The sequence below is a fragment of the Pyrus communis genome, chromosome 6, assembly GCF_963583255.1.
Source record: "Pyrus communis chromosome 6, drPyrComm1.1, whole genome shotgun sequence".
NCBI classification, from domain to species: domain Eukaryota; kingdom Viridiplantae; phylum Streptophyta; class Magnoliopsida; order Rosales; family Rosaceae; genus Pyrus; species Pyrus communis.
Window position 1 is genome coordinate 16,680,071 of NC_084808.1, and position 24,759 is coordinate 16,704,829.

General features: G+C 38.0%; 3 protein-coding genes across 3 annotated transcripts; 1 reads left to right on the forward strand and 2 right to left on the reverse strand.

Moving 5' to 3' along the window:
* Nucleotides 1-1,735: 1,735 nt before the first annotated feature.
* LOC137737226 (pyruvate kinase isozyme A, chloroplastic) lies at nucleotides 1,736-6,396 on the reverse strand. Its single transcript, XM_068476650.1, has 6 exons — nucleotides 5,709-6,396; nucleotides 5,520-5,610; nucleotides 5,227-5,420; nucleotides 4,044-4,165; nucleotides 3,161-3,639; nucleotides 1,736-2,478 (listed from the first exon to the last, which is right to left on the reverse strand). The coding sequence occupies exons 1-6, from the start codon at nucleotides 6,276-6,278 to the stop codon at nucleotides 2,177-2,179; spliced, it is 1,758 nt and encodes a 585-aa protein (XP_068332751.1). The 5' UTR covers nucleotides 6,279-6,396; the 3' UTR covers nucleotides 1,736-2,176.
* Nucleotides 6,397-9,768: 3,372 nt separating this feature from the next.
* LOC137736940 (uncharacterized) lies at nucleotides 9,769-13,314 on the forward strand. Its single transcript, XM_068476265.1, has 3 exons — nucleotides 9,769-9,907; nucleotides 10,180-10,404; nucleotides 12,769-13,314. Exons 2-3 carry the CDS (start codon nucleotides 10,213-10,215, stop codon nucleotides 13,126-13,128), a joined length of 552 nt encoding a protein of 183 aa, XP_068332366.1. The 5' UTR covers nucleotides 9,769-9,907; nucleotides 10,180-10,212; the 3' UTR covers nucleotides 13,129-13,314.
* A 73-nt stretch (nucleotides 13,315-13,387) lies between these two features.
* On the reverse strand, nucleotides 13,388-16,631 carry LOC137736941 (guanine nucleotide-binding protein subunit gamma 2-like). The gene is made up of 4 exons (XM_068476266.1): nucleotides 16,353-16,631; nucleotides 13,892-13,944; nucleotides 13,761-13,805; nucleotides 13,388-13,682 (listed from the first exon to the last, which is right to left on the reverse strand). Exons 1-4 carry the CDS (start codon nucleotides 16,485-16,487, stop codon nucleotides 13,598-13,600), a joined length of 318 nt encoding a protein of 105 aa, XP_068332367.1. The 5' UTR covers nucleotides 16,488-16,631; the 3' UTR covers nucleotides 13,388-13,597.
* Nucleotides 16,632-24,759: the final 8,128 nt, after the last annotated feature.

A 24,759-nucleotide genomic window follows, 5' to 3' on the forward strand; every position in this document is an offset into this window, starting at 1 on the left:
AGTCACAGAGCTTAATCATACAGTGGCTAAAAAAGTGGTCACTCTCACAGAGAAGCATGAGCACGAGCAACTCCACTTTAGCAAGAATTAATGTAAGCAAAGAATTTATGATATATCAATCTGTATGGCATATACGCTTAAAACGATTCGTATATACAGTTTTCATATAAAAAGTATCATATTCATGCATATATGTGTGGAGAAGAACTTATATGACACTAGTTGTCCCGTGTCAATAATATAAGGACATACGTTAGGTTTTTTTTTTACGTGTTTTTGTATATATTAATGACACAAGATGTCACTGTAGTGTTATGCCCCTGTAGATGAGGAGAGTTCGTGAAATGAATGAACGTCTATCTTTCGTTGTAGCGTGCCAGGTATCCACCATTAATATACATGGTTTTTTTTTTGTCTGTGCAGCGTGGCAAAGAGAAAACTCCGAGTTTGTGATGGGTGTGCATTATTCTATCATATAGTTAGTCTTATTAACGTGAGAAGCCCTTTCAACTCAACAAATCACTCAGAACGTTCAATGTGAAAAACCTTACTAAAAATACTAATTATCGTAACTCCTCGTCAATACATCTTCGGTTTGAATAAACAGCACTGTGTCGACAATCGGTGACATCTTCAGTTTGGATTAACAATACTAGAGTCATAGAATCAGGTGATTTAAGAGCATTTTTAGTTTGGATTAACAACACTACTTATGATTGGTTGGTTATCTATTCAAGTCTCGACCGGTGAAGAGTTATCAATTACTTTGCCTATAGAGGTCACTTCATTAGCTTTCTCGCGCAAAGTAAGGTATTACTCATGAGGTTACTTAGTGGTCGGCACATTGAAAGCTGAACCTTTATTGAACTTCACAGTAAAAGGCAACCTTGTCTTTAGGTTTGTAAAACCCTAGGCTGAGATGTGTTCCTTCCTCGACTGTAGTCATTCGGGTGCAAAAGTTAGCAACGCATTTGACACCATCACAACTACATCTATTTTAGTCGCCCGACCGAGCTCGGTTGCGAGTTGGCACGCGCGCATTCACAAGAACGCAGTTAGCTCAATAGTTACTCACCTTGTGAGCCACGTAGGTCTTGCAGTTTTTAGGGTCAACAACCATACACATCCGGAGAGTCATTGTTGTCTAACTTATAATAAATAACCAAGATATTCCGTCCCTTGGCGACACTGCAACCAGGTTGAAACAATATATGCCATGACGTCTCCTCAACGTAGTATTGCAGAGTGCAAGTATTAACTTCTATGTTTTGCACACAACTGTAAAATATGTGTCCGATAATGGTACCCTAAACCTAAAGACAGAAAAACATTCATAATATATACCTTTGAATCATTTTCCACGAGTTGGATTTTAGGCTATAGACGCTGACTTGAGAACCCACAACCTTAACAGAAAACTCTGCAATTTCGACAATTTTATAGTCATCGTTAACTGAATCATACCCGAATCCATTTTGATGGCTCATCCTCGGATCCTAGGGTCGTTGTGGCGAATGCAAACCAAGCCATCGGAGTGGTTCAGAGGTTCCTCAATTTGCACGGCTCTGCGGCCGACGGTATCATCGTCCTGAAAAGGCAATGAGAAGTACTCAAAGGTAATCTTCGTGTAATCCAATTCCCCCACCCCCTTTCCTCCTCCCCCACACGAACATGAGAAGGGCCATATTCGCTAAACACCTTGCCAACGCAGCAACTAGATCATAAACAAAGGAGATCCGAACTCGAATGCATAGATGAAAAACACATGAGTAACCCTAACACATTCAATTGCGTCTACTTATTTCAAATACATGAGCAACCGTAAACAGTAGCTTGAAAATGGTTATTGTTGACCATGCTTGATCCAATTTTTACACACACACACCAAAACAATGCATATAAAAATTATGCGTAATGCAAAAACACAAAGATATTTCTCTGCCGTTCAACGATACAGTTCTCGTCATAACCCTAAAATTAACTAAGCAAATTAATTTCACAAGGTATTATCACGAAAAATACCAGGCAGCTCAAGTGGCAGAAAGAAACCCTCTCAAAAGGGCCGGGGAAGATCATTAGGGGAAAGCTGAATCACCTCCAGATTGCCCCCTTTTTCTTTCAACCAGTAGCAATGAAGGATTGAGAAAATGCTTCCAAGCAAAACGAAATCCAGTTTTCAAGGAACATTCATAACTTGGATGCACTGCAAGATGTCTGAGACAGCAATAACAAGGTCGCCTGATTTGATCAAGTTCCTGGCCTTGAGCAGTGACAAGGTTTTATTAAGGTTGCTCTCCATATCATCGGAGAAGCTTACCCTAAATGGTATCAGACCCCACTGTAGGTTTAGACGTCTCCGTACAGATGTGGTGTTAGTAAAAGCAAAGATTGGGCAGTCTGGCCGGCAGCGAGACAAGAGAGATGCCATGTGGCCTGTCTTTGTATAGACAAAAAGAGCATCTACCTCCAAATTATTGGCTGCAAAATCGCAATTCGCATCAAGATATTGTTCCAAATGCAGCAAAAGCAATGACTAGAACAAGAATATAATTCAACAGAAAGGGTCAATAGGCTCAATACTAATATTCATTCCTCTGAACTTCATTAGCCATCTTACGAGAAGGGTGAGAATAAATGAACGCATGCAAGAATGCATAAAATAGTTGCAACCGAAATGCTATCTAAAAAAAAATTGTAAGAGAAAATATGATATTTTTGTCATTTGGATATATTGGTTCAGCTTCTGTACAACAAGGAAGTGCATTTTACACAATATGAAAAAGAAAACACCTTGAAGAAAGTCAGAAACCAATCCAGATGTAATGTGGCTACCAGAATGTATAAATCACATATGATTATCTCAACATTACTTTCAAGTGGGTGTGCGAGTTTGGTATAAGTGAGAATTTTGTTTTTGTTATTACTTATACTGAAAGACGCAATTTATATTACACTAGATGGAAATCCTGGCATAAATACACCCTAAGAGAATAGAGGAGCTTTTTACATCGATACTCTCAGTGTAGATGTATTATAAGTAGTTTATATTGAGATACACAACCAACCCAGGAGTTCCCTAACTATAGTACTATTAAATATGCAAACAAACGGATAACTGCTGAACTTAGCTCACTTATAAACGTATTTAGTGAATACTTACCCATCTTGGCAGCACAAATGCAAATCTGCTCTGAGATACTGTCAGAAAATGAAGATCCAATAGTTGGTAGTTCCATAGCTTCATGACGTTTCTCTTCCCTCCACCATCTTTCAATTCTCAGACTAACACTTCTGAGAACAGCCAATGACTTTTCTGGGAACTGGCCCATAGCCGACTCACCAGAAAGCATCAAAGCATCAGCACGCTGTCTCACTGCTTCAGAAACATCAGCCACTTCAGCTCTAGTCGGTGTAGGATATTCAATCATAGATTCAAGTAATTGAGAAGCCACAATGACTGGCTTATTTAGCTGCCGACAAACTTGAACAATCTTTTGCTGGGCTGCTGGGACCTGTTCCAGTGGTATCTGAGCACCTAGATCTCCTCTTGCTACCATTGCTCCATCAGATGCTCGGATGATCTCTTCCAGGTTCTTTAGAGAGTCAATACTCTCTATCTTTGCAATGACAGCAATGTCGCTGCACCAAATGATTAGAAAAATAGGCTTAAAGGAGCAACACAAGTTATGCATCTTGATTATAAAACCAAGTCCCAAAGTACAATAAAAATAATCAGTAGGAATGATATTAGTTTCTGTATATCCATTCAAGCGGCATATAGGTGTTTAACCTTTAAGTATTGAATCAAAATGATTGCAAAAACAACATAGAAGAGAAATTCACCGACCCCAAGCATTACAGAATGCAGATAGGAGGTGCAATAAAATATCAAATCTCTTAACAATGAAAGAACCAACAGGAGCAGTTAATTCTTAGTAGGAACAACTGAAAGGAGGCTTCATTATCGTGTGATAACATATGACCAAGATTATAATATGTATGGTATGCGTGTAATATACATATTATATACTTAAGTACTTTACCTATCTCGAGACCGTGCAGCAATATAGCTTTTAAGATGATTAATCACTTCCGCAGATTTGACAAAAGATACAGCGATAAAATCAACACCCTCTGCAATCCCAAAATCAATGTCCAACCAATCCTGAATATATTGAAAACTCGAGTGTGAGACCAAAAGATAAGTTTAAGAACTTACCAATATTATTATGTGGAAATACACAAGTAGATTTTAACAAGAACATAAGAAATGAAAACAATCACAAATGCATGTCACCGCTAGCATATACAAGCACATATGACACTTTTTAAAGTTCCAAATGCCAATTCATGATATGGTTTTAAGACTCGAAGTTAGACCAGACCACACTCCAGAGTCCAGACAGGGTTAATGGAGAATAGACTTCACTTTATGACCAAGTTGAGATCGTGACAAGAATTAATAATTATGCAAAAATTGAAAATTTGGTTTTCTTTTTTGTAATCTTGCTCAAGAGAGGATCCATCTTTGTGATACTAAATCTGTAGGCAAGGATGCTTCGTATCAGAAGACACTAATGCTCTGAAACCAAAACTCCATGCTTACCAATCAATAATACAGTTATCAAAGAGTACTAATATGATAAAGCCATGCTTACCCGAAAAAAATGTATTTTTATTTTTAGAATCGTTAGAAACAAAAGATTTTAAAAATGAAAATTAACATATGGGAAAGTTGAACAAAAGATGACATAAAAGAGTTGTCTTGGACTCTTAGCTCAAACTTTCAAAACTTATTCTCCTTTTTCAAAGTAATGGAATTAAATAATTTAACTAGTTTTGAACAAGCTTTGCCAATTGAAACAACGGCATGTGCAACAGAACAATCACTGGATGTGAGATGCATCTACATTTCGAAAATTCAATTTGAACAATTTGAGAATTCCAAAAGGACACACCTAATGTACCAATATTCGGATTGAACATTAGAAAGCCTTGCTAATAGGGTTCCAAAAACAATGTAAAGAGTGTAATGCAGCCCCTGCGGATTCCCATACCAGGATTACAGGTCAAAGTCATCTTGGTTATCAATCAATATAGTTTATAGCTAGAAAAATATATGTAAGTGACATGCAACACTTAAACATTTAGAAATTCAACACAAACATCAAATGATAAGTCCCTCCATGTTTTGCTTATGTAAAAGAAGGTAAAGAATGAGCAAACCTTCGACGAAATTGTGGGAAGCATGGCATTACGTTCTCGCACTAAACTCCCGTCCCTCCAGAAAGTCAAATTAGCCCGAGGCAGCAACAAACCAGGATCGGTACACTTACACTTAACATCGGGACCAAGCTTTTCGATCACCTCGAATCTCACCATCCCACCATCCACAAGCAGCTCATCCCCCACTTTCACATCTGCAAGCATCATATCATCCATCAATTTTCGCCATTTCTACTAAAACAAAGATGAAAAAAATAAAAAAATAGAGAAATTTGGTGATCTAATTCACTTACCTTCGGCAAAACCTTCATAATTCACATTGATGGTGTGTTCGGGCAGAGTGGAGCCGAAAGCTCTGACACTGAAAGTCCATACTTCACCATCCTGCACTTTCCAAAACCAAACTAATCAGGCAATCAGTACGCAGCATGAAACAATGCAAACAAGGTGTTTGATGAAATGAGAAAGAAAAAAAAACAAACCTCAGCTTTGGCGGAGGAAGCGCCACCCAAATCACCCATATGAATCTCGCTACCTTCGGTATCCATCATGATGGCGACGGCGTATCCCTTGTCCTCGTTGAGCCTCCTGACGCGCTGAATGACCTCGCGGTGCCACTCGCGCGTGCCGTGGCACATGTTGATGCGCGCTACGTTCATGCCGCCAACGGCGAGAGATTCGAGCTGGTCGAATCCGAAGGTGGCGGGGCCGATGGTGCACACGAGCTTGGTGCGCCTGGTGGAACGGAATCCGTTCTCCCGGAGCTCAGTTTCGGTGACGGCGTCGACCTCGATGGAGCTGGAGAGAGCATGGTCGGATTGCGAAGGAGGGGATTGGAGCCCCGAGGAGGACGTGCCGTTTTCTGTAACAAGAACGGAAGGCTCGGGATCGGAGGAGGAGGCTCTGATGGAGAGCTTTGGGAAAGAAGGGGCGGTGGTTTTGGTGGTGGTGGTGATGACCGGCAACCGGCGATTGAAGTTGGAGAGGAAGGAGGAGTGGTGCTTTGAGATGGCGAGGTTGGACGGGGTGAGGAGATGCATGGACTGCGACATTGTGACTGGGGGTGAGCGGCGGTGAACGGTCACGGAGGGAGAAGGTGGGGGTTTAAAAGGGGTGGACGGAGCTACCGAAGAGGAGAGAGAGCTCTGGGAGGAGTTTCCAAAGCGAGGAAATGAAGGAGGGACAAAAGCAGCTGGACTGATGGGTAGTGATACGGTGTCGTTCGATTTGGGTGACGTGGCCTAGGGTGAGCGGTGGGAATTCGGATCCTTGCCGGATCTTTTTTGTGAGGATTCTGAAAAACTGCGAATCGTGTCCGTTCATTACATATCGTGCGGTCAAAAATTATTTTAAATATTTTTATTTAAAATTAAACACAAATAATATCTAACAAAAACTTATCGCATGATTAGATAAACAAACACAATTCATAGATTCCTACTATCCTCAATAAAAGGATCCTGTTGGGTGGAATTAGGTGATGTTCACCACCTGCCTAATGATGATTATTGGACTGTTTGGTGTTGAAACACAAGATGCTTTAAACAGGAGCACTTTTCTATACTCGAGTTTAACCAAGTTAGTGGAATAATCTAATCTTATCTCATGTCTATTTAACTATTAATTTATTGTGATGCATTCATCAAATTCATATTGCTCAATGTCAACCTAATATTTTTAGACGGTCTAGTAGTATTTCTTTTTACTTGTAAGTGAGATATCTTAAATTCAATTTTTGTCAGATGCAAATTTGAACCAAATTATTGATAGTCCATTATATGACTTAACCCACTTCTCACCCTTTAATATAAATAATATCGTTTGTCCCAAAAAAAAAAAAAACAAAACAAAACAAAATTCATATGAGTAATGTTGCATTTATCATATTTATCATATTACATTTATATTATCTGTTTAATAGAGGTAGTCCACCAACACATGTTGGTCAATCTACCAATACCATGGCAAGTAGTTTGGTCAAGTTGATCTTTTATGTTTTCTTAAAATTTCTTTGGTACACTCGTCTAAGTGATTATTTGATCAGATAGGGACATAATAAACTATTCCCTTGCGTGTTAAATTTATAGGTCATATTATGAATTGCGAGAGTTGGAATTGATCTTTATAACATGAATCTCACTAAAACTCTGAAATAACTTGAGAAACTTGCCTTACACCTGCAGACGAAATTTGAGATGATCTTGAGAACACTTGTTTACGCCTTGACTTGAAGTTCAAGCGTTGGTCTGACAATATTCTAATCCACTGGTTGAACTACACCCATAAGGTTTTGCTTTGAGTACACCCTTGATTATCCATACGCTAGATGCAAATGAGACCCTTGAAGAGATTGTGGAACCAGAATTTCCATACTTGAGTTCAACTTTGCGCTTTGTTGTACTTAGTTCATTGCATTATACAAGATATCTCCTTCGCTATTGATAAATTGGTAAAGATGCAGCATTGTGGCTACAGGTAGCTATTGAATTGGCATTAAAGATGTTTTTCCATTATTCTGAAGGTAATACGAATTTGGGCTTATCCTTATGTATCCCGAGCAGGTCCAACCCCCTGATCATTTGAATGATGCTTGTCTTGTTTGTTATGTTGATGACGCATGTTACTTATCAAACCAACACAAGGTAGGTTTCCAAATTATGACCATAAGGGATGCCGCAATATCTTGGAGGTCCAAGAAATGTAACTTAGTTAAAAAATCTTCGAATCATTCCAAAACTCACCACACCTCACTATGCCGCACGTGGGAGACATGGTTGAGAGCTATTGTTCAACATATTCAAAGTACCTGCATTTTTCATCCATCATTGAGTCCCAACGACGATCTATGATGACAATGTCGCAATGTATTGATCGGAACAAGACATGATACATCAACACCAAGCATATTGTGCTTTTCTTACATCAATAGAGCATCAGAAAATTGAAGTCGAATAAATCCAATCCCAAGACAACCTTGCTAACCTCTTTACAAAGTCACTGTCGAAGTTAACCTAACAGACTTGTCCGAGGAATTTGTATGCGTAATACAATGCTTGTAATTTTCATTTGAAAGTTTAGCCAAACACATAAGGAGTATCTGGAAATATACTCACATGACCTTAATATATTCTTTTTCCTACGATTAGGAGCATTTTTCCCACTGAGTTTTTGCCACCTGACTAGGTTTTAACAAGGCACTCATCCTGGGCTGGTTATGCCCTTTTGTACGTTCTACTTGGTCCTGAATGTGTTTAGCTTTGAGTCAAAGAAACTTCTCACATTTTTCTTTAGACTAGGGTTTTTATCCCACCTTGTATTTTAGCATAATGAGGTTTTGTGAGATTTATAATCTATGTGTTTTGAGACTCGAATTCACATATTATGCTAAATAGATGAGACAACTTCGTCAACTGCTTCTACATTTGCTTGAAAATCTGATGCGCTATCTACTTGAGTATTTACACACTCAATGAGGAGATTGTGACGTAAAATTCTAGTACATGTGTGACTGTATATATCACTAGTAAATTGTATGTAAGATAATAGAAAATCTTATCACTTTATGATTGAATTAGAGCATCTTTAAAAGATGTGTCAAATTTTAAAAATCAACATAATATTTGATGGCTTATGTGGCAATTTGAAATTTGTACTATATTTTGCTCCATCCGATATGTTAAATAATAATGTTATTTAACAAGCTTTTTGTCATCTTTTTGTGGGGTTTAATGATTGAAGCAAATAATCAAATACTTGAAAAACACAACATTTACTATATATTAAATTTTTTTTTTAATAAATTGACATTTGTTGTCAAATTTGACAGCAAGAGATTTTGCCTTCAATTGACTTGCTCCACATGAGTTGAAAGCTTGGTTGGAGAGAGTGTGCTGCCATTTTTTATTATTGTCTATCTACGCGACACTTTTGACATCTCATTTAAAAATGGTCTTACAAAAAAAGATCCTCCTTAATTTATAATAAATAAAGACACGAGACATAAAACACAAACTCCCATTGCCGCACCCCTTCAGTATAATGAGCCACAACATCACCAACACGCTTAAAAAAAAATGTTCAACTCTAGATCTCTTCCATCAAGGTCACCGGATCAAGTGATCTGAGTCCTTTAAACTTGATCGAACATCTAAAAACAGAGACTTTCTGTAAAAGTTATAATAATTTTAACTGTTAGATTAACTTTCAAGGATCCGAAACACTTAATTCGATGACCTTGGTAGAAAAGATCCGGAAATGATCTTTTTCCTTGTTTAAGGCAGCTGCTAAATTTTGAAAAATAATCATTTTACCCACAAATTGAAAATAAAAAAGGATAATACCAATCAACATGTACACGTCGATCCATGATGATGTCCCAAATAGCAGTGCGCCTCCGACACAAACAACTCCAACGAATAAGTATTTTCGGTGGCTACTTTCTCATTCAACGCTGAATATTTAACACACACCACCACCAAGCTTTCTTTCCCCATACACATCGCACCCTCAGAAAACTTTCTGAAACCCAAAGCTTTGGTGGATTCTTTTTCCTAAACCAAATTTAATCTTGGGGTTTCTCTTGGTTCCAGTCCTTCGCATCCCGAACCATCGCAAAACGCTTTTCCCCGCCGATCAACCGCCACCTCTTCCATCTCTCCCTTCCGGCAAAATCCAAATCCAGGTTATTACTTTCCCTTTTTGCTTTTTTATTCTTGAAATCTTTGTGTTCATCGATCTGCTAATTTCGGAGCGAACCCACATTAATTTTTCATCATTACTTCTCGATTACTGTTTTTTTCGATCTTGATTTGACTAAACCATCCAGAATTAACACATAAATCAAATATTCATATAATTTTTTTATTTTTGTTTATAGTTGTTTTTCGATTTAATTTTTCTGGGTAACTTTTTTTTCTTTTTTTTTTTTTTTCTGATAAATATTCGGTGTTGTAGGTGAAGTTTGGATTTTTGGGTTGGGGATAGAAGATGGGGGCATTTATTTCCAGGTTTTGGTTCATGTTGTTTCCTGCAAAAGAGTATAAGATAGTGGTGGTTGGGTTGGATAATGCTGGGAAGACCACTACCCTTTACAAATTACACTTGGGAGAGGTTGTCACTACAAACCCTACTGTAGGCAGCAACGTTGAAGAGCTTGTCTACAAGAACATTCGGTTCGAGGTACCTTAACCATTCCCATCTCTATCGCTCTTCTATGTTATGCTTTTGTTTATTTCGTTAACGGATAGTTATCCATTCTAGGATGGATGAGTTTCTTGACCAAGTTAGGGCATTCTTGTGTGTGGTCGAGCTGTCGAGGGGTCCTTTTTATCTGTGTTTATTGAGTTCTTCTTGTTTTCTAACAACCTTTTTTGTTAGACTTTCTAATACTATATGTTTGGAAATTGATTTGAATTTCTCAGTTTCCTTTTTTGTTCTTCTGGTAGATATTTCAAGATAGCTATGCAGTTGATTGGGGTGTTTAAAGAAATCATCTTTCCCAATTGTTTTGTGTCTTAATAGTGCACATAGGTTTTCTCTCGCTTCTATTTTGTTGGCATCCAAATTGTCTTGTTGGCTGTTGAGGTTCTGTCAACCTCGCTAATAGCAAGCTTGAGGTTGATTATCTGTTGGCTGTTGAGGTTCTGTCAACCTCGTTTCTATTTTGTTGGCATCCAAATGGTCTTGTTGGCTGTTGTTGTCTTGTAGGCTTTTCCCGGTAACTTTCAAAGTTGATTATCTGTTCTAATGAGTAATTTTTTGTTTAGGTTGACGGAATTTTTGTAACCATAGGCACACAATATGTTGAAGCATTTCGCATCAAGTACTTTATTAGGAAGTATACCGTGCTTGATGCGATTAGACAAAAGGTTAAGAGTTAACCGGAAACACACTAATTTTTCATATTCTCTAAAAGCCTCTCACAGTTTGGATGTGTTTCCCATGAGAGTTCTTGACTTTAATAAGTGCTTGAACATTCATTTGTGGGAAGATGATAAGAGTTGATTTAAGTTTTAGTTTAAGATATTCCTGGTCTTTATATAAGAGAATCATTCATTCCGTCAGGATTCCTAGTGTGCTGATGTGGCACACATATAGTGGCTATAAGTCCAATAATATGGTGCCATGTGGACTACACCAAAGTAATTTTTTTTTCAACTTATAAAATCTGTAAAAGAAAAGAGAAAGCAAAATAAAAATCTGTCTCTCTCCTCCCTCACTTCTCTCTATTCGTACCCAGCTCACCTCAATGTCCACCAACCTCTCCAGGTCTAAGTTCCTCACATCGCTCCTCAAGTTTCTTCTTTGAAGAAACTTTCAATCTTGGTTTGCTGTGGGGAAGTCGTTGACCCTAGTTGGGAACATGATTTTCTGCAGAGAAGGATTCTGCTGTAGAATTGTGTATGGAGAGTCTCGGTTTATCCGGAATCGGAACTGGGGATTGGGGTTTTGGCTAGCAATGGAGGAGCTGCAGAAAACTGAAGAAACCTTTCCCCGACTCTCTATTGCTTCCCTAGCATCGCCCCTAGGACTACTAGCGACCTTGTCTTCCTTCAGATTGGAGGTTGCAACCTCTTGCCGACTTGTAATAGTAGGCTCTGGCAGCGAGTGCAGGGGATCAGGGTGGGGTTAAATTAGATTAGAAATTTAGAATACACATTTTTTTCCCTACGAGTTAATGGGTTCAAATTAGAATAATAATAATTTGTAATTTATAATGAGAATTTATTGGTTTAACTTTAACATTTGGGGCTGCGATAAAGGAGGAGCAGCTGTAATTTGTGGCGAGGTGTGTTGTTGGCTGTGATGGAGGAGTTTGGTGGAGAAAGATGACCAGAATTCATTTGGATTTATTTTATCTTATTTTACATTCTTTTGATACTTTTTTGTTTTTTGTTTTGTTTTATGGATTTATAATTTAAAAAAAAAATTAATTAATTTGGTATAATCCACATGGCACCATACTATTGGACTTGTGTGCCACATCAGCACACTAACATAATTGTGTGTGTGTGTGTGTGTGTGTATATATATCATCATTTGGACATCTAAAATGGAATAGACTTCATTTTGTGATATCTGGAGGATGTACTGGTTCTGGACAGGGAAAATTTAACGGTCCATGTGTTTTTGAAGTATGTGCTTAAACATGTCAGGATACATCCAACCATTCAGGAAGCATGAAACTTCAACATTACTTACCGAGCATGATAACTATGTATGGTGATCAACGAAGTGTAGAAATGAATTGAATGTTGTCGTTAAAACTTACAAGATAGTGCTTCATGTATAGTCGTATCCTTGGTCTGTGTATGGGTCTTTTTCATTTGAGCTCATTGAATATTTTGAGCTACGGCAGTTAAATGATGGCTCTATTTCTCAACCCTAAGCTCGATCAAATGTCAGTCGTGCTCTCAGTTTTCTGTTCCGTTGTCATTTTCATTTCATTTCATTTTCTCCTTCAAGGCACTGCATCAGTTTAGGTTTATATATTGTTAGATGCAAAGAGCTAAAGATGATACCTGCAAATCATGTCAATGACAGGTATGGGATCTTGGGGGACAAGAAAGACTGAGGACTTCATGGGCAACATATTACCGTGGAACTCACGCTATCATTGCGGTTATAGACAGTACAGATAGAGCCAGAATTTCAATAATGAAAGATGAACTATTCAGGTTGCTGGCACATGAGGATCTTCAACATTCTGTTGTGCTGGTTTTTGCAAATAAGCAAGACCTCAAGGATGCAATGACCCCAGCAGAGATCACTGACATGCTTTCTCTTCACAGCATCAAGAATCATGACTGGCACATCCAAGCCTGTTGTGCCCTCACAGGAGACGGGCTGTACGATGGTCTAGGTTGGATTGCCCAACACGTTACAGGGAAAGCACCCACTTGAAGAAAGACAGTTTTTTCATGTAAGCGGGGTTTCGAGGCCAGTTGATGGTACAGTGTCAGTTGTGTCATCAAAGCTATTTGCTCTGAACAAACGTGTAGATCATTTCCAATTTCAAATGCTGGAAAAATATTTTACCTTCCGAATCATTAAGCAGTTCATTAAACAATACGATATGCGTGGAGATTTGTAACGCTCTGCCGATACAGTGAAACATTTTGATTGAAAAATTGTTACTCTGCACAATCTGCCTCAAATTAAAGGCTCTCGAAATGAAAGTACTGCCATAAATTGTCATCTGCACAATGTAACGTTTTGTGAAACATTTACGAATAACGGGAATAACAAAATCTTTGAACTGTCCTAATTGAAGCCTGCGTGCGAACAACAGTAACAATGAAATCTTTGAAACGTCCTGATTGAAGCCTGTGTGAACAACACACGATGGAAGCCTGGAACTCGGTAAAGACCGTCACAATATCCAGCACCTGCAACCTTTCGAGTCTTGGGGGCCTTCGAACCATCGATCCCAGAATGGATTAAGAGGGCCGTGTGTTCTGTCAATCAAGGGAAATGACAATCAGGAAAATGGGTAGTTTTCGAAACAAAGCAAACAAGCAGAATAGAGGTGTCACATTGGGAGTAATGGATCCGGCTTTGTCTCTGCACCCTTCAGTATTCTGTAGTACAAAACAAAAGTTGGTTAGCAAAATGGTCAGAGTCGAAACTTGGATTCTACAATATTCTAAGTATCTGCCGTGCTTACTCCTTGCACGCAGATGATGCGTTTTCCATCTTTTCAAGTTGCTCCAGTTCTTCCTGTGGAAAAAAATGAGGAGAATGAAATCCATTCATCAGTCTTAATAATGAAGTCATGCTGATAAATCATAACAAAGCACACGCGCCAAAGCACGCAACAAGCTGTTGAGTCCCTTTTCAGGGTGCCTTTTGGATTACCAAATCACAGGACCAGAAAATGGAAACTCCTGCCCACCAAAAAGATGAAAACAGATAAAGCAATAACCATGATAAATCTCCAATTCCACATTAAACCTCATGTGAAAAGTGTCACTAGACGCTGGCCATAAAAATTCAGGGTCGTGCAAGGCCGAAACATGTCACTAAATGCTTGACAATGGTGGGTGGTAGCTAAGCAAAAATGTTAACACAATGATGCAAAAGGACACATTTCAAACTTATCTTAACAAGAAAAGTTTTAACACCCTACGGTTCATTGACATCCAACTTTTTGCCCAGAACATTTTGTATGCCTCACTCTTTCCTCAAGGTACCCTACCAACTTGGTGGAAGAGTGAGTCACGAAACTCAGAAATCTTTAACCTTAGTTGTTTCGCAAGACAGAGGATATGGAGTTGTGTTTCTTTAAAGAAGGTATGCTTTGTAAGTTTCAAGAGCATGCGGCATTAATTGAGATATGAAAGTATAATTAGACCACACCTCAAACCAAAACTTGAAAATAACTCCAGACATGACCGTCCCACCAATATATTTGGTTTCACAAATCTTATATGCAGCACATCGTTAGCAGCAAGTTTAACAGCTTTTAGCCCCAGATAATGACACGTCCCACCGATATATGTGGTTGCTCCTAGGTTGGTGGATGCAGTAACAATTAAAGTCAACACTCAAAAGAGGTTAAAATATCCAAACACAAATATAACAAATTCTTAATTTTCTACTCAGCACACGAGAAGCCTTCTTTCAAAACACTCCGAAACCATTTAATTAGCCTGTCATTTATGGTGAACTTTACAGCTGAAAAGTCAAAACTTAGGGCTCAAGGTACTCTTAATGTTAGTAGCTGTGGCCAATTTAACCATTACAAATTCATATTATCAATAAAGCCTTAGGTAACTTTAAAATAGTTTTGGAGATTGTTATTTTCAACTGAATGTTCTGCCGTTTAAGCTATTTGACATTTTGACTGCAGTTCTTTTCTTGTGCTGTGTCGGTCCTTCCAATGTCGTCAAATTTTCAATTTTATTCTAATTTTCAGTTATCAACAATTCCATAGGTTGTTCATTTTCACAATGCAGCATACATTTGAAACCTTATTCTTTCACTTATTTATCCACAACAACCCTGGTTACCTGGTCATCTTGTCACCCTAATGAACTTTTGTCTTCACAACTTAAAGACAAGAATCTTGCAAGTGTCTTGCACCACATTTGGCAACAAGAGAATCATCAAAAACATAACTTCAGAGTTTGTTGCAGAGGACTTAAATATGTATACACACACAAGCCAAATGAATGAGGAAAGTACGCCACTGTATACTGTGTAGAGCTCGACGATTTACTTCTCAAGAGTCAAGAGTGAACAAATAAAACTAAAATACACAGCTACACCTCTTAGCTGTAAAAGTTATCATGCTTTCATCACCAACAAAACCAATCAATTGTTCACACGAAACATGTACTCACCAAAGGCATGAGAACTCGACACTAAAGAGTCCCTGACCAATCACGTGTGTTACCCCATTATTATTTATTATCTATCTGTTGCGAATCAAATTATCCTTCTGCACATCGGATCATGAACTATAACAACCGAGAGATCAATCAAACTACGCCTAAGCGCAAACATACATATTAACTCGACCTGACTAAACTAAACGACTAATAACTCCAACAATTTCTACATGTTGCAAACATATGGTTAGAGAGGGGGTCACATGGCCGCAAACGGAAAACCTGATTAAGAGGGTCACATTTAATAGAACAACCCTCATAAATTATGAGTAACAACGAATAAGAGCGTCACATGGCTGCAATAGGCAAAGCTGAGAATACACACAAAAGGGTGATGCATAAGCTTCCCAAACTCTCACGTTACACTAGGAAACTGAACCTACGGATCGATGAAACAGGACCGCAATCTAGCCAAACCATTTCAAACTCTACAACCATTTAATCACATTCATCACACATCTAACAATTCCAATAAATGCATTTTTAATATACTTCGAATCCTAGATTCCATCATTGACTCCCTAAACCTTCAAACTCCAAACAAACAGAAAATTCAGTGACCGTACAAATCCAGCAGCTAACTGAATTCAACCTTGAAAATTGGAAATTTTCACCATATGTTGGCACATGCATCCAATCACAATCAGAAACGAAGCATAAGACAATCAAAACCCAACAACATAAGACGAACTCAAATTCCCAATATCATAGGCAAAGTAAAAGAATCACACTGACCTCTAAGAATCTAGTTTCTTGCTCGAGCCGCTTCAACTCGGCATGTATCCTGTGCTTCCCTCTCGTATCGGCGGCTGACAAAGACTGCAGCCGTTGGGTTGTCGGGCTCAATGTTTCCGACCCATCCGATTGCATCGTATCACAGAACCCACTAAAGCTTCAAACTTTATAGCACATACCCAGTTGCAAAAACCAACATATATCACAACGAAACAATCTGATCATCGCAGAAACGCCATTGGAGCGCAAACCAACAACGACCCAGAAATCTTCATGGACCCCACAACCAATTTCTCACCAGAAACACGCAAAGGAGCGGATCTAGCAGTGAAGGAGAAAGGGAATGAAAGGGGAAAGGAAGAAAGTTTCTTTCTTCTTTGTATGTATGGTTGATTGGTAGTGGAGGGAGTGTTGGATGAAAGCTTGTTTTCTTTTCTCTGTTTTTATAATTTTCTGTCTTTTTTGTGTGTGTGTGTGTCTCTCTCTCTGCTTTTTACTTTCTCTCTCTACTTTTGGAGTCCAAGCAGCCATACAGATTCTCTACTTTGTTGAGCCGCCCCCACGCGGCGTTTTTCCCCCAACCTTTGCGCCGGTAATTGTGGATAGGTGCGCGCATGGTACTGTGGGCTTGGAAAGGACAAAATTTAGCTCAGGTTTTAAGTAGTAGAAAGTAGAAAGGGGAATCACACTACTTGTTGGGTTGGTGTTGTGGCCCCTTGTAGCCTTGTAGGATATCACTTATGCGCTTGTATGTCACTATTGTGGCGTTCTGATGACCAAAATATTTATGTGGCAATACTTTTTTTATTTTTTTTTTAGAATATGTGGCAATACTTTTGTTCGATGAAAATACTATTCATATTATACTGTGTTCCGAGACAGGAGAGATAGAGGGGCATAGATTGAATCTTAAAAGGGACATTTGTGATGTATGAATTTATCTAGTGGTGGTTTATATATATATATATATATATATATATATATATATATATATATATATATTTTTTTTTTTTAATAGAAAAAGAGACAAGTGATGACAAGTTATGATTATCCACCTCTTTCGAGCCCAAAGAGGCTATGAGAAATTTCACCTTGTCTGTGACCACAATCAAGTAGACTCACCAGCTCAGTGCATCGAATTCGGGATCTCCCACATTTTTTTTTTATTGGGGAGCCGTAATCCATGCCCTTACCATCTAGTGGTGGTTTAGGTTTATCACCTATTGCTGTTAGTACAATTTCTTTTGTGTGACGGTGTGGTATATTGGAGTTGTGTTATGAATTCACCTATTACAAAAAGAGATTACAAGCCAGATGATTAAGAGTATTTACTTTTGCATTTGAGGTTAGACTATTCCAATATTACTTTTATAGAACAAAAAAACAAATTCACCTAGTACGTGTGCAAATATTAAAAATTTAATACTAAATCATAAATAGTGAATAATTTGTGTAAATTTATTGTACCAGATGATTAGGTTTGGTGTAGTGGGTTAAAAAAATGGAATGTAATGTTTATACTTATATACATCAATTGTTCCACATTATCTGCGAGATTATGAAATCAGATATACTCAATTTGGAGTTACTGAAGGCGAGATAGAGTGGATGAACGTTAAAAAATTTGTTCAACTCTAAGATCCTTAAAAAGTATTACACACTTTAATGCCACATCAACATATCACATGATACGAACTATTCTGCCACATTAAAATTAACGTTTTCTTTTTCATATATAGGTTCATCTGCTCTTCTTATCGTTCAAAAGCATTGGGGCTTGATTGAAACTAATTTCAAAATGGCTGAAAGCTATTTTAGAGAAAATATTTTCATTATTCACTTGCCGTTTTACTAGGGATTGGTTTCAAAAGTATTTTCATTAAAAACGTTTTCAACCATTTTAAAAGTACTTTCCGATAAACCCTTACTGTGGTGATGCGTCTATTTGCAAGCAACCTCATACCACTCTTCTCACTTTTATCCTTCATTTTGGTGCATGTACTTACTTAAAATGAGTACTCGATGTAATTTAGATGGCTGGGTGAATTGAAGATTAATTAAAGGGCGTAAATCCAGCTTCAAAATCCAAAAGCTTTGCATATATTAGGCCTTCAGTAACCTATTTGAGCCCATAATCATCTACAATTTTTATCTTTAGTGATTCGTAGACGACTCGTCGAAGGGAAGAAAATTACGTTCCTCTCTGTAGTCTTATTGCACATTTGAACCCTGTATTTTTTCTTATCGTACATATTAGTATATGCACTGTTACTTCCTTTGCCCATATCTAAATTATAAATCCGGACCAACAAATTTCTCAGATGAAAGACCAGCTACCATATACGACGACGCTACGTGTTCAATCCAGAGCGAACCCGACTATTGAAGACCAATTCCCGTTCGCACTAGTTACTGCATGCCACACAGCTGTCGACGCCCACTGCCACCGACGTCCACGTGTCCCCGACATGCAACCTCTTCTTGTAGCCAATACGTAAACTTGCACTCAGTCGATCAAATTCCTTAATTAAAACCCTAAACCATGTCATCCGTCTCTGCAATCTCCTCCTGCCTCTTAAAACGAACCATCCCGTTTTGTTCATCCGCGGCTACAACTACCCTAGCCACGACAGGAAACGGGGCTACACAGTTTCTATCCCTCAAAAAACGCATATTCCCCTCAGCATCTCATCTCCTAGCCCCTGCCCTACCCGACCCGCCCGACCAGTACCCTACTAAGGCGCCGCCAGAGTTTTCTCCGTCAGTTCCAGGCCGCTACGACCAGCCTTCTACTCCTAGCTCCTGAGGTCCCTGGAATTTCCACCTCTCCGGAAGTGGACCCGACTACTACTATACCACCTGAAGTCAGACCATATCCTCCACCACTAGAGCCCGGTCCGAACCCGGGTCCGGATTTTCCGGTACCTCCCTTGAACCCGCCTCCTGTGCCCGATATTCCGCCACCTTTTCCTGATAACCCGCTCCCTAATCCCGGTATACTGCCGCCGCAGCCACCTGATGTCGTGCCTCCGCCTCCGCCTCCGCCGTGGCCTGAGATTATACCTCCTCCAGCTCCACCGCCACCACCAACTGGCCCGGGCGGGCCTATTGTTGTCTTGGTTGTGAATTAAGTTTTCAAATTTGATGGGAAATTTTGGATGTATATAGAAGCAATCTACTTGTTCTATGACTAAAAAATTTGGTTTCTTTTGTTTTTTGTTTTTTGTATGGACAAATGATATGAGTTGGTTTTTTTTTTTGTTATTGGACAAATGAAATGAATTTTCCGTCTTGAAGCTAATTTTGATCTCTGGAGTTTATTATTATAGTTTTACATATTTGGAGGCAGACAATATTTATGCTCTTGAAGTAGCAATGCATAGTTGAGCCTCTTGTCGTCTTCATGTGAAATAACTTCGATTGAAAGTTGAAATCATATAATGCAAGGCCGGTTCTGAGATTTTGGAGACCCTGTGCGAGACTCAAACAGAGGCTCTTACAAGGTCTAAATTTTGGTTGCTATATTTTCTTTTATTTTTTTGTTTATAAATTGATATAAATGCAAAAGAAAATAAATAAAAAAGAAGCATGGTTTGGTGGCTATGTATTTACATTTTTTATGTTTTTGGGTTCGAATTTACTTTTTAAATACAAAAAGCATGATGTGGTGGTTATGTACATATCATGGCACCGTACATATATCATAATCAGAACAACTCATGCTCTTTATTATGAACTAGTTAAACAAATTACTGGTTATGATATTTGTAGTATCTTATAATGAACTGTTAGTTTTTTTTTTATTGCATTTTTTCTCACTCTCTAAAGTGAGGATAATTCTAACCCCCACTCGGTGGATTGTCATTAAATTAGTTAGAATTCAAGATTTGTGTCTTAAATCAATTAAACCAAATTAATTTAACGGTAATTAATAGGGGATGAGCATCACTTGCTCACCTCCATTTCAGTGTTGTGAGTGAAGTTATATTATATATGGATGACAAAATAGTATTTAAATATGTTGAAAATTAGATGATTCTTAAAAGCTTATCAAAAGAATAAACGAACGACCTGTATTCGATTAAATGATATCATATATGAAAAGGGGGTTTAAAGATTATATCTTCAAATTTTTAAGGATTTTAATTAATTATGATATTCTTAATCATAAATTTATCATCAAAAGTTCTCTTTTATAATGATAGAAATTAAACTACAAATTTTAAAAAGAAAAGAAAAAAATTAATGTAGTTCAAAAAAGGAAAAGAAAAAATTAATGTACTCTTTTATAATGATAGAAATTAAACTACAAATATTAAAAAGAAAAGAAAAAAAAATTAATGTAGTTCAAAAAAGGCCCAAAATGGATCTGCTAGTGGGAGTCGAACCCGTGCAAACACAAATGTAAGTACCAGCACCAGACGACTCCCCTAAGGCAACAACAGGAATTATGTTCACACATTGTTTTATATGTAGTATATTATAAAGGTTATTAAAATTCAAGGGCCCCTAAAAATCGGGAGCCCTGTGCGGTCGCACGCCTGGCAGCCCCTCAGGGGCGGCCCTGATATAATGGTATATTTTTTAATCTTAACAGTAAACAAATTCATGTAGGAGCTAATGGAAAAATTGAAATTCAGAGTTTTTGGTACTCTTTAAGACAACAAATATTGAAGGAGCATACCATATGTAGTTTGAATTGATTTTGAAAAAGATAATGAAATAGTTGAATTTTGTTAATCACATGCATTTACATATGAATAAGGCAACAGCAGCAGCATCGACCTTCGCACCCAGGACCAAGAGGTGTCATGTAAGCGCACTTCATGTTGACATATGAGATTGTATTAATTAATACTTTGTTTAACTTGGTATCAGACGTTGAACCCTGCTGTGGTCGCTTCCCTACGTGTGCATAACCCTAATTGTGCACCCACATGCCATAAACATGGGGATGATTATGATCGATGTTGATGATGCACTCTCTTGCATGAACATGTACCTGCATACCATATGTATCAAGATGCTGCTGTTGCTTTTGTTGCTTTGTCCTCCTTTCGCTTAAAATCCTAACTTTTTAAGGTTTTGTCTTAATTTGCTTTGCCCCTAACTTTGCCGTTGATTTTTTTTTTTAAACAAACGATATTATCTACCATAAGGGGATGAAGTGGACTTAATCTCACAATGGGTTAGCAATATCGTTGTTCAAATTCGTCTTTGGCAAGAATCGAACTTAAGACCTCTTACTTACAAGTAAAGAGGAATAACTAGACTGTTGTAGCCTACTTTATCTGACAAGGAAGGGGGCTGGTGGCAGACAAAGATATTGAAGAGAGATGTGTTTATAGGGTTGTGTAGAAGAATGTGTTGAGGATGTTGTTAACTCCCTTACGCAGTGCCTTTATTTATAGTAATAAGAGGGATAAGAAATCGCGTGTAACTACACAATATAGTAATCAAGTACAAATCTTAATAAAAGATAATATTACACTGTCACCAATTTAAAAGTGATAATGCATGACATGTTCAGAGTATACTATTAATTCGAAATACAAGCGAAAGGAATATCAGAAAGTGCAATTACAAGAGATGTACTACGCAAAGAGGAGGACACAAATTCACTAACATGGGAATGCATCATAGCTCGGGTTGTATGCCTCGTTCCTAGGTCTTGAGGGGGCGCAAAATAAAATATGACTGAACCAAGTTATTATATATGTAATACTAAAACAATTACTCTTCAACGTACTAACCCCCAATTTTAGAAAACTCATATAGCATAATAAGTAATAGGTTTTCCAAAAACCCTAGCATGCCATAAAACCTTCGTAAAACATATATCATAGATAGTGTGCTTAGTAGTGGTATCATAATCAATCGAAGGCCTTACATCGCCCACCCGAAGGCATATATAAGTATCATTCGCCCGAAGGCCTTACATCACCCGCCCAAAGGCATATATAGATATCATTTGCCCAAAGGCCCTACATCACCCGCCTGAAAGCATATATAAATCTTCCGCCCAACCTATGTCACCCGCCCGAAGGCATATATAAATCTTCCGCTTGGAGGCCCTAGATCACCCACCCGAAGGCATATATAAATCTTCCACCCATAGGCTTTACATGAAGGAAAAATTTTGTCCTAGCTAAGAACATGTAAGAACATTTGAATACATAGGCATACTAATAACACTTTAAAGTAGGCATGCATTCAAAAACAATTCATAAAACCCATGACTTTCAAAGCCTAGTATATGGTGAACCATAAGACTCTTTAACAATATTAAAGAGAATAAGAATTTAGAGATTCTTTACCCTTGAAGCTCATCCTTGATTACACAAGGGATTCACCCAAGTGGAGGGCCTTCAAGTCACCTCCTTGCTCCTTGGATCTTCCTTGTGATTTCCTCCCTTTTAGTGTTCCTTTTCTTCTTTGAGGATTTGAGGATTTGTTCTCCAAAAACACCAAAGGTTTGGTGTCTCTAAGTCTCCACACCAAAGATGTAGTGTGAAGATGAAATGGATGACTTAGGGAAGAAGAAGATTGCTAGATGTTCCTCCGCCAAGTGGCCGGCCTCTATGTAGAAAATGAGAGAATATGTTTCACCCAAATTCAATTAGAAAACCCTAATTAGAAACAAAGCTATAAAGATGACTTTATACTTCATCTCTTAGGTTAGTGGCAAACTTGCAATTAAGCAAAAGTTCTCACTACCCTTGATATGGCCGGCCTCCATTTGTTATTGGGCTTAATTGCCCATTTTGTTTTAGTTGTCATACAACTTAAACATAATGGGCCTTGTGGACCAAAACGTTTTTGTGCCCCGAAGCCCAAAACTAACTTAACGCCCAATACGAACGTTTCGTATAATTAATTAACTATTTAATTAATCTTGACCATTCTTCAATTAAACCATTTAATTGCTTATCCATTTCATATAATTTCTTCACTTATATCCTTACTCGGTGTACGATCCATTAGGTTCCAATTAGCGAGGTAGTGGGCGATGTTACTCTTAACGATCGATTGTGAATTGAAACCACATTTCAATTCTCCCTTAAAATTAGTGTTTGCTAATCTTTAGGGCTTCCACAAACCATGGGTGACGCCTAGCAGCATGTCATGGTTACCCAAGCTAAGTAGAAGTGGTTGGAGAACCTATCCAGTTACAACTACAATGCAATACGGTCATTCTCTAATACAATACTCTTAATCACATTGTTTAAGTGATAGTTTGTTTCATGTCTACTATCCAATGTGATACTTCTCTATATGATTCAATTGAATAAGATTTGGAACAAACTTCCTTAGTCATATTCATATGCTTTGGCCAAAGACTCTCGAATCATATCTTAGAGTATTCCCCTTCCACCATGGAAGGTTAGAGATCCCTTGTTGTGCATTCATATGCCTACATGACTAGATAGCTTGACCCCAACAATGCCGTGGACACTCCAATGGAATGCCGTTGACATAATCAAAGATCAAGGACCTAACCATTAGACATCAATGATGCCTCAGGTCAAAGGACTACTTTGCATATTGCAACTATTGAGTTCTCACATGACATGTATGTTCGAACTCTCGTTTGATCGTTGTTCAGTGTACTCGATTACTCTTTCGAGCACCTATGTGTTTGCCTTAGTGTCCAACACCAAATGACTTGAGACTAGTTCATATTCACGCTTGAGTCGACATAACACATACTAACCTTAGCGGATTGTCAATGCTCAATTGGCAATCCTATGGCTAGGAACGTTTTAGGAATGAACATAAGAGAAAGGTCCCGTTAATTTAACTAACTTAAATCACTTGTCTCTTAGATCAAATACATTCCTTGGATTCCCTTATTGCTTAAACACAAGATACTATAAATAGTGATTAACAATAAGCTTTGCCCTCTATTAAACATATAAAAGTTTAACACAATAAGTATTCCAAAAAGCTATTACATCAAATGAGTGGCTTTGTGGGCATACTTCCAACATTACATCGCATATATAAGTGTCAATTGCCCGAAGACCCTACATCACCTGCCCGAAGTCATATATAAATGAATATCCACTAAGTAAGCACAGAAAATCATGAACATAATCTTTCCAAAATATATCTTATCGGAGCTCTATAGCTCAAACATCATATCATAAATCATATTCATAAATATCTCAGTAAACATAAATTCGATAAAGCATGATATTTCATAAAGCATAAATCCGATTTACTCATAAATGTTTCATAAAACGTAGTCATAAAATCATGTTTTCATGTATGCATTTCTAGTAATAAAATGATGCATTTTGGAAGGGGTCCACTCACAAATACTCCGTCGTCGAAGAGCCGTTCAAACTAGGGAGGACGGAAACGCCACTAACAAACGCACCTAAGCACATAAAAGGACCAATTA